The sequence below is a fragment of the Sinocyclocheilus rhinocerous genome, unplaced genomic scaffold, assembly GCF_001515625.1.
Source record: "Sinocyclocheilus rhinocerous isolate Xijiao unplaced genomic scaffold, SAMN03320098_v1.1 scaffold7686, whole genome shotgun sequence".
NCBI classification, from domain to species: domain Eukaryota; kingdom Metazoa; phylum Chordata; class Actinopteri; order Cypriniformes; family Cyprinidae; genus Sinocyclocheilus; species Sinocyclocheilus rhinocerous.
This window is the reverse complement of record NW_015651872.1, coordinates 10,099-20,393: the sequence shown is the minus strand read 5'-3', so window position 1 is coordinate 20,393 and position 10,295 is coordinate 10,099. Positions and strand designations below refer to the sequence as shown.

The window sequence follows — 10,295 nt, the reverse complement described above, 5'->3', positions numbered from 1 at the left end:
TTTCAGTTGTAATTTGTAATTGTTTGTGAAATTTGCTTGCAATTTCTGAGTGAAAGTAGTTTCTATACCAAATTCTAGTTCTGATTTTCTTCTTGTTTTCTAATCAGTCACTCACTGTATCTGAATTAGTTTTTCCCACTTCGTTCTATTATAATTACAGTACCACTGATCTCAGGTAAACACAGTGATTGGTCACTTGACCTGTCAATCAGACGGTCTCTGGTCCTGAATCAGCTGTGAGCTGGACTGTTTTCCACACTGACAGGAGCTTCGGCCGATCCGGCGGATCTCACAGTCGGTTGAGGCTTGTTTTTCTTTCTCATTGAGCGTCAGTCGCGCTGCTCCTCATGATGTGCTTTTCTGTCAGCTTTGACAAGATCAGCGCAGTTGTGCTTTCGGACGCTTCAATCCTGCGCTGACAGCGGCTGAAAGACTGCAGGGTTTGGACGTGATTCCGCATGTCGAACACAAACACACTGAAGAATCACAGCCTCATATCATTATCGGTCGTCATCGGTTTTCTGTGAATCGCACGTCATCTATAGAAGCATCGCTGCGTGGTTGTTTTTGAAATGAATACAGAGTTTATTATAATCAGAGCAGAAGGACGGCTGAACCTGCTAACCCATGCACTAGTTAACCCATGTGGTTAATAACTGAACGGGTTAAACTGAAGTGAAAGTGACATGTGGCCAAGTATGGTGACCCATACTTGGAATTAGTGCTCTGCATTTAACCCATCCAAAGTGCACACACACAGCAGTGGGTCGGGGAGCAGTTGGGGGTTCGGTGCCTTGCTCAAGGGCACCTCAGTCGTGGTATTGAAGGTGGGAGAGAGCACTGTACATTCACTCCCCCCACCTACAATCCCTGCCGGTACGAGACTCGAACCCGCAACCTTTGGGTTACGAGTCCAACTCTCTAACCATTAGGCCACGACTTCCCCTTAATTCCCCTTGAAGCCAAGCGAGCGACAGGTCATACAGCAGCCTTTGATTTGATCATTCATATGTCTTAAATATTTATAGGGAAGTTTGTTTTTGCCACAAAATAAAAATAAAAAAAAAGTTAAAAAGTACACTTTCAGAATAAAACAGGCAATTACTGTATGCTTTTATATCTCATGATTATGACTTTATATCTCGCAATTATGACTTTGCATCTTAGTTCCATCCGATTATCTGCATGCTTGAGCCGCCAAATGATTATTATTGTGTAAAGTAGAGCCAGTGCGGTTCGTTCCGGCTGTGAAATGGAGTCGTCTCTTAAGAGTAATGAAGGAGCGTGTCGATGGCCAGATTAGAGCGCTGTGATCCGTCGCTGAATACATACGGATGTTTGAGATGATCAACACTAAACACTCATTCACACTCATCTGGAAGTAACTAGGGCTCTACATAACCTGCTAACTAACTGTCGGTTCATATTTTAACCTCATCCGTCAGAAGTTGCTTTATATATCCATTTAAATTCATCAGTGTGTTTGACTCGAGATGGACGGTGGAAAGTAAAGTAATGCAATGTCACCTGCTGATGATTTTCACATTATTTGTTATGTAGCTCAATATTGATGTATTATATTTAATATTATGTAAATTGATTGTAGTAAATGTCTTTTGCTCTTCATTTTCTGGACTGTAGTCAAACATGATGGATGCGTCATAATCCCATCAAACCATCAGAGATATTAAATATCAGACTGACATAGCTGGTGATATATTTAAAGGGGTCATATGATGCGATTTCAAGTTTTCCTTTCTCTTTGGAGTGTTACAAGCTGATTGTGCATAGATAAGATCCCTGAAGTTGCTAAGACTAAAGTCTCAAAACCAAAGAGATATTCTTTATCAAAGTTAAAAGGAGGGGGCTTTGTAGAAAACGAAGCGTTTGAGAGAGGCGGGGCATAGAGGACCTACAATAATGTACAGTATTTGAAAAATAATGTGTTTTTTGAACATTAAAGCATGTCAACATATTCTGTTACACCAAATACACAAAATAATGATCTTTAAAAAAGCATCATATGACCCCTTTAATATTTATGACATATTAGTGATGATTTTCAGAAAAAAAAGTAATTATATATAAATATAATTTTGAATAATTGTATAGTTGTGTATGACAGTTTTATATGTAAATCAATCCAGCTTTACAGATATTAATAATGTTAATGTTTCTATCAAATATTTTATAATGTGGATTATCGCTGGTGAATTTGATGGTTCAATATTCAATATATATTTGTGCTCATTTTGAAAAATAATACTAAATGCTAAAATACAATAAAAAAAGTAAAAAAAAAAAACTCTGGTAAACACAACCTAATAATTCAAGTAGATTTTTAATCTAATAAATTTTGTATCATATATATTAATTGTATATTATATCAATTTGTATTTAATATGATTGTATAATTGTGTATTATCTCAAAATTATGAATATCACTTTTATTTGTATATCTCTTTTTATAACACACATTGTTTCAAAATGGCTTTACGGAAATTAATAATGTTGATGTATCTGGATTAAATATCTGGATTAAAACTGGTGATAAATTCATTACTTATAATATATTAATGCTGATTTTTGAAGAAAAAAAAAACAATGCTAAAATACAGTACAGTAACATAATCAAGTGATAAAAACGCCATGATGATTTAACAATAAATCATGATTTTACTGTACTTTACTGTATATATTATATATTAATTGTTGTGATGATGTTATTGTATAATTGTGTATTATTTCAAAAGTATTACTATCAGGTCATGCCAGTTTTATTTGTAGATCTCTTTTCATAAAACACATTGTTTCAAAACGACAGAAATTCATAATTTTAGTGTTTCTAATATCTCATATCTGTAGTCACGTTAATGAGTTTATATCTGGATGATAGGATCATTTAATTTGGAGATGATATAAAACATCAACCAGATGACATTTACTATCAGATTGCATGACTTTATTCGTCTATATATATGAGTAAAGTTTGTTATGCGTATAATATGGAAGAGGATTATTAATCTGTAATGTTTTGCTTTCTGTTTAACATTTTGGTGTCCTGACAAACCTGACTATGCGTGTAATATATAAGTATATCATCATCTCCAGTAGATGCGTGAGATGTTTCATATCTCTGATGGTTTGTTGAGATTGTAACGCATCCGTCACACACCTGAGAAACGGATCTGAATGCTCCAGAGGGAGAGCATTTGTCTTCCTGACGCTCTTCTGTTATCTGGAGGCGCTCTGAAATCGAGGAGCATTCGATCTGAACATGTCCCTCTAGATGGATCTCCAGCTCTCTAATGAGCGTCCCGTTATGAATGGAGCACCGGCGCACATTTATAAAGCTGCGGGCCTGTGTTTGTACTCGCACGCGGGACGGAGGAAGGGAAATATTGTCCATCTCACACTAATGTTCCTGTGCTGTCCGCTTTATAACCGAGAGACAGAAGCACTTCAGTGTTTGATGGAATATTTCAGCGGGAAGACGAATGTCTGGGACGGGACGGGACGCACTAAATTGGAAAGAGAATAGATTGAGTCTGAGACGGAAAGTGCTGCGGTTTTCAGCGTACAAAACAAACGTGACGTGACTGCGAGGGTCAGCTTCAGTTTCACACAGATTCACATTATAAACACAGCAATTCCACAAATAATTACAAAGATACAGCAAGTAGTGAACATGTAATGTTGAAGTAGAAAGACTGAAATACTGTTTTCTAAATAAAATTAAAACATACGTCAATACTCCAGTAATCATTTTATTTACAACTTAAAAAAAATATTTATTTATTTATGTATTTATTTATTTACTTATGCTGTTGTGCAGCAAGTGACACTTTTAAGATGTTGCTTGAAATCTTTGTTTTGTTTGATATTCCCTTGATCTCGCGGATGTATCCATTAAATCGAATGTCTGGGACGGGACGGGACGCACTAAATTGGAAAGAGAATAGATTGAGTCTGAGACGGAAAGTGCTGCGGTTTTCAGCGTACAAAACAAACGTGACGTGACTGCGAGGGTCAGCTTCAGTTTCACACAGATTCACATTATAAACACAGCAATTCCACAAATAATTACAAAGATACAGCAAGTAGTGAACATGTAATGTTGAAGTAGAAAGACTGAAATACTGTTTTCTAAATAAAATTAAAACATACGTCAATACTCCAGTAATCATTTTATTTACAACTTAAAAAAAATATTTATTTATTTATGTATTTATTTATTTACTTATGCTGTTGTGCAGCAAGTGACACTTTTAAGATGTTGCTTGAAATCTTTGTTTTGTTTGATATTCCCTTGATCTCGCGGATGTATCCATTAAATACTGAATGTAATAATATGATGGTTCTTCACTGGAAAAAATAAGATCGTAAGGTGTGTAAGATTTACTTACATTTTTCAATAAATTACCGAGAAAGAGCAAGTAACATTGAATTAAACATGACATTTTCAAGTAGAAAGACTAAAATAGTATTTTCTTTTAACACACACTCCAATAATCTTTATTTTATTTACAACTTTGAAAAGTCATGTTTTAAAAATAGTAATAATAATAGATTTAAATTGCATTAAATCTAATTTAAAAAGTGTGAGTGAGTGTGTGTGTGTGTGAGTGTGTGTGTGTGTGTGTGCGTGCGTGTGTGTTCGTGTGTGTGCATGTGTGTTCGTGTGTGTTCGTGCGTGTGTGTGCGTGTGTGCGTGTGTGTGTGAGTGTGTGTGTGTGTGCGTGCGTGCGTGCGTGCGTGTGTGTGTGTGAGTGAGTGAGTGAGTGCGAATGCAAACGTGACTCATGTTAGACCCTTAAGACGAGCAGAGCATCTGTGTTGTGTTTAGAGGTGTGTGTTAAGTGTCCTGATGTGATTCGGGTCGTGAAGGTCGTCTGGAAGTGGATTCAGCTGAAGCTGCGTTTGATGTTGTTTTCAGTCGTGTAGTGTTTGAAACGCAGGTCAAGATGAGGTTTGATCGGCGAGGAGAGCCTGTACAGCTCACTTCAGATAAACAAACACACACTTCATTATTTAATAAAGATCATAGAGCAGAATGATTGACTGTTAAGTACAAATAATCACCAGTGATTCATCTAAACATGCATTTACATTCATCTTCTCACTCTATAATCTCTATGTATGCTTCAAGGCTGTTTTTAATGAATATTTCCAGCTCAGAGTCTGAATATTCAAAAACTATTAAACAGTGATGAGATGTATATGAAAAGAGTTTGGATCTGGAGGCTTTCATCTAAATAATTATATTTGCATTAAAACACAAACAAGCAATTAACAGGAGCTATAAGCAGTTAAAACATTAAAATTAAATTAAATGATTTACCACCTCAGTTGTAGATTAAACACATGCTTTATTATTTATTAAGGATCATTAGAGAATAATTATTGTTGACAGTTAATGTACACATAACCACCAACAATTCATCTAAACTAGCATTTGCAGTTTTGCACTGATCTTTTGTAATATGTTTGTATATTTTATATTTTAAAAGCTTGTTTTTAATCTGTTTACTCTTATGATTATCTCATCTATTTTTTTATTATCATCCCTATTTTATATTTTAAGGGCAATGGGCTTTAAACTGAAATTTGGATTTGAATTTGATCTTGCTGCATCAAATTGCATTAATTAACTAGTTTTTTTGGGTCACACTTTATTTTAAGGTCCAATTCTCACTATTAACTCTGACTTTTGCCTCCATAAACTCCTAATTTGCTGCTTATTAATAGTCAGTAAAGCAGTTGTTAAGTTCATGTATGGGGTCGGGTTAAGAGGGATCTAAAATATGCTCATGCAGAATATGTGCTTTATAAGTAATAATAAACAGCCAATATGCTAGTATAATATGCATGTTAATAAGCAACTAGTTAATAGTGAGAATTGGTGCTTGAAATGAAGTGCTGTGGATTTGTTAAAGCTTTTTTACCTCCTAGTTACATGTGTTCAGTGTGATGTGGGGGAAGATGGCGGCTAAAGATCACACGTACCTGGCAGGTGCTGCGTGTGGTTTAATAAAGCCACTTATTTTCTCAACAGAATCGACATCAAGATTTGTTTCATCTATACCCTTTTCATCTAATTGGATTTTAATGTCGTACATTTTAGTAATATTGGTACTAACGGTGCAACATCGATATATTAAAGGGGTCATATGATGCGATTTCAAGTTTTCCTTTCTCTTTAGAGTGTTACAAGCTCTTGGTGCATAAAGAAGATCTGTAAAGTTGCAAAGACTAAAGTCTCAATTTCAAAGAGATATTCTTTATAAAAGTATGTACAATATGTGGAAAATAATGTGTTTTTTGAACCTTAAACCGCATAAACATATTTCATTACACCAAATGCACAAAATAATGTTCTTTTTAGCAGCATCATATGACCCTTTAATGAAAACAACGATGGAGTTTTCACCTTGGTTTTGAGGAGTCAACACGCACTGTTTTCTAAGATCCTAAACAATGCGAATGTAAAGTGACCTCAGTGACTCGTGAAAAGGTATTGTCATCCAACAACGACTCACGCCTGGGATATGTTCAGCTCACATTAATATTACTCTTGGCTGGTGATATAGAACTCAATCCAGGTCCTCAACCATCTGGAATAACGGGTCCTGGCTGTGTACAGTCTCCTACGGCACGATCATATAATGGCGACGTCGGCGTGAATATTGACAACAGTTGTCTAATAAATCCGACCACGACTGTTCCACTCCTGGACTTCAGCTTCAGCTTCCCGTGTCGTGGCTTGGTCTATGTAGTGCGGCTTGCCTGTGTGTGGATTCCTTATCGGCGATGCCGACGCCGGCGGCTTCGGGGCCTGTTTCTGTCGGCCCAGTGGTGCCGACTCTTCTGGGGTTCTCAAACAACGATGCCGCTGGTGTGTCTAATCGTGGAGGTGTTCGTGCGCGGAGTGGACTGGATCCAGTGTATTTGTATGAGGCGCAAGCTGGCTTGCAAAGTGCTGAATCTGTTGGTGGTGAGTGTTTGACTCGGTTACCTTCAACACCTATCTGTTCGAACTTACATTTGAACAGATCCATCAAACTTAGGAATCCGGTCATGAAAAGGCATCGATCAACAAAATTTTCCCAAAGATTGAATCAAGCTAAAGTTGTCTGGGATGCACGATGTAAAGTGAAAGGATTGTTTGGCGGACATTTAAACATCCGGAGTATGACTCCTAAACGCGAACAACTTGAATATTTACTCTGTAATTCCAATATTGACTTTTTAGGATTATCAGAAACTTGGTTGAATCGTTCCTCCTCAGAGTCAGTAGTAAATATGCCTGGATATAATGTTTTTAGAAAAGATCGGGATCAGGGGAAGGGTGGAGGGGTTTTATTGTATTTAAAAAGCATTTTCAAATGCAAACAAATTGAATGGCCAAGTGAATTTGGTCTTTTATTTTAATCTGTATGTATCGTAAACTACATACAGTACTACATATCGTAAACTATTTTTATGACCAATTGAAACAACTCCTTAACCATTGCGATCTGAAAAAGGAAGTAATTATCATGGGAGATTAAAATAGCAATTGGAATGAAAGTAAGGAAAGAAAAAATGTAATACAGATCTTTGATTATTTTAATTTTACACAACTGATAGAACAGCCTACTAGAATAACCCCTCGTTCTAAAACTAGAATAGATTTATTGTTTACAAATAAATTAAAGCATTATAATTGATTGACAGGATCATAATGAAATTTTCTTTTCAAGAAAACTTACAAAACAACGCTTTTTAAATTAATTTAAAAAGCCTGTTTATCAGGATATAGTCCCTAAAAATCAGCAACAAAATCTTGGAATAGCTTTGAAAGAGACAGATTGGAGTGAAGTCCTCCTAAGTGGGGACATAGAGGGAGGATGTGATTATTTTTGGGGGAAATTAAAGAAGTGTTTGAGTTGTTTACTAGAAGGGGACGGTTAACAAAAAGAAAAGGGAATACACTGCCCTGGGTTAACAATGAATGTAGGAAATTGATGAAGGATAGAGATCAGCTCCTTAAAAAATAATTGAATTCTGGTCTTATTACTGATCGTTATAAATATACTTCTATGAGGAATAAAGTAATCCAGATTTTACGAAAGACCAAAGCCAGTTTTTTTTATGGATATAATTGAGGGATCGAAAGGGGATGGGGAAAAAATCTGGCAAACTATTAATAAACTAGTTGGAAAACAAAAGAATATGGATAAAAGTTTTGAACTTAAAATTAATAATATTTTAGTTAAAGATCCATTAACTATAGCTACTAATTTTAATACATATATTTTTAATTCAGTTGACGAAATAACCCAGCTTTTTACCTTAAAAGATATTACTTATAGACCTATTAATTGTGCCCAATCTATTTTTCAAATAGAGGAAGTAACTGAATTAGAAGTAGCTAATATTATTCACGCATTAAAAAGCTCTAAAGCAAAGGATGCCTATGGGCTTGATACACATTTTTTTAAATATAATAAAGATTCCTTAGTAGGCCCAATAACACATATGGTAAATTTGTCCTTTAGGCAAGCAGTTGTTCCATCAACTTGGAAGATGGCTGCAGTTACCCCAATTTATAAATCTGGAGATAAAACTAATTTGAGTAACTATAGGCCAATTAGTATCCTTCCGATTATATCTAGCAGAAAAATGGGTAGCTAAGCTTCTGACTAATCATCTAAATAATGGTGTTACTTTTTTACATCCAATGCAATTTAGTTTTCGCAGTAATTATTCAACGGAATCAGCTAATTGTCTGTTTGTTGAGAAAGTCAAATGCGTAAACATTTTACTTAGAAATTTTAAAATGTCTTTTATGTGCTGTTGTATGTATTTTTGAGTCTGTGTCCTTGTGTGTACCTGCCTAGGGACTGCGGATGTAAATTAGCAATGTTGCTATAATCCGGCTTGTTTACATTCTGTATTACTACAAATGTTCATTAACATGCATTGTCCCTATCAAATAAATAAACAATAACAATGTGATCAAATTAGATGTGTCCTATTAAAACCAGGCATCTGTACCTGACCAACGTCTTGTTTCTATTTCTGACACTCTGCAGCTTTCATTTCACACGGATGTGGAAATTAATTATAATTACGAATATCCTGTGATATTTTTCCCCCATAAATTGCATGTTACATATTTAAATATCTTCTGAAAGCTTGCAACATTTCCGTTCAACATTACATAATTTCACCAGTTGATAAAAGAAAAGTTTTTTTTTTTTTTTTAATTGTTGACATGTTGGATTGAAAATAAAGCTAAAAAATGAAACTCTTGCTGGTTTAGTCTCATGATGATGATGCTTCATTTGAACATTTCCTGAGCGCTGTGTTTGCTTCGACTGAATTATTAATAATAATTTGATTAGTGACTGATGACCTGACGTGATTCACGGCGCTTCAGCTTGACATTAACGTCAGATTCAAAGACTTTCTCTCGTCATGAGCACCTCTTCACCAGCTCAGATTTTTACAGCACTGCTTTCTGTTCCCACACGGTTACCATAGCGATGAACGTCAAGCTCCAGACGTCCTGCGCGGTTACAGTCTGCAGTATTGTGTATTTGAAAGCGCACTCGTTATGGTTCAGGACATTTGACTGTCTGTACGGCTGCAAAACTCCCATTTCTGACTGACTTTGTTACATAATGTACACAGCCTTACAAAAGTGCTTTATTTTGAAACAAATTTATATTTTTATTCGCCAAGGACACATTAAATTGATCAAAAGTGGCAGTAAAGACGTATAATGTGACAAGATTTCTATTTCAAATAAATGCTGTTCTTTTGAACTTTCTATTCATCTCTGAATCCTGAAAAATAAAATGCATCACGATTTCCACAAAAATATTGAGCAGCAAATCAGCATATTAGAATGATTTCTGAAGATCATGTGACACTGAAGACTGGAGTAATGATGCTGAAAATACAGCTGCGCATCACAGAAATAAATTACAGTTTAACAGATATTTACATAGAAAACAGTTATTTTACATTGTAATAATATTTCATAATTTTTACAGTATTTTGATCAAATAAATGCAGCCTTGCTGAGTAGAAGAGACTTCTTTTAAAAAAGTAAAAAACTAAATTATTCCAAACTTTTGACCAGTAGTGTATTAAGTTGATAGAACTGTGGAGTCTTACGGTTGTTGAGCAGCATGTGTGAGCTTGGCTTCATTCGAGTTTGTGAGGAAACATCGCTTCTGTTTATCACTACAACACCCGCCATGTGTTTCACTGTGTGTGTGTGTGTGTGTGCGTGCGTGCGTGCG

The 10,295-nt window shown here is 35.5% G+C and overlaps 1 protein-coding gene across 1 annotated transcript in view; it reads left to right on the top strand.

Annotated features, from left to right (window-relative positions):
* Nucleotides 1–6,810: 6,810 nt before the first annotated feature.
* Nucleotides 6,811–10,295, top strand: part of LOC107713407 (netrin receptor DCC-like) — a gene marked incomplete at its 3' end in the record, with an annotated part of 10,817 nt that continues 7,332 nt past the window's right edge. The window contains exon 1 of the mRNA XM_016518900.1: nucleotides 6,811–6,994. Within this exon, the coding sequence (XP_016374386.1) occupies nucleotides 6,811–6,994 (184 nt within the window). The remainder of the gene's footprint in view (nucleotides 6,995–10,295) is intronic.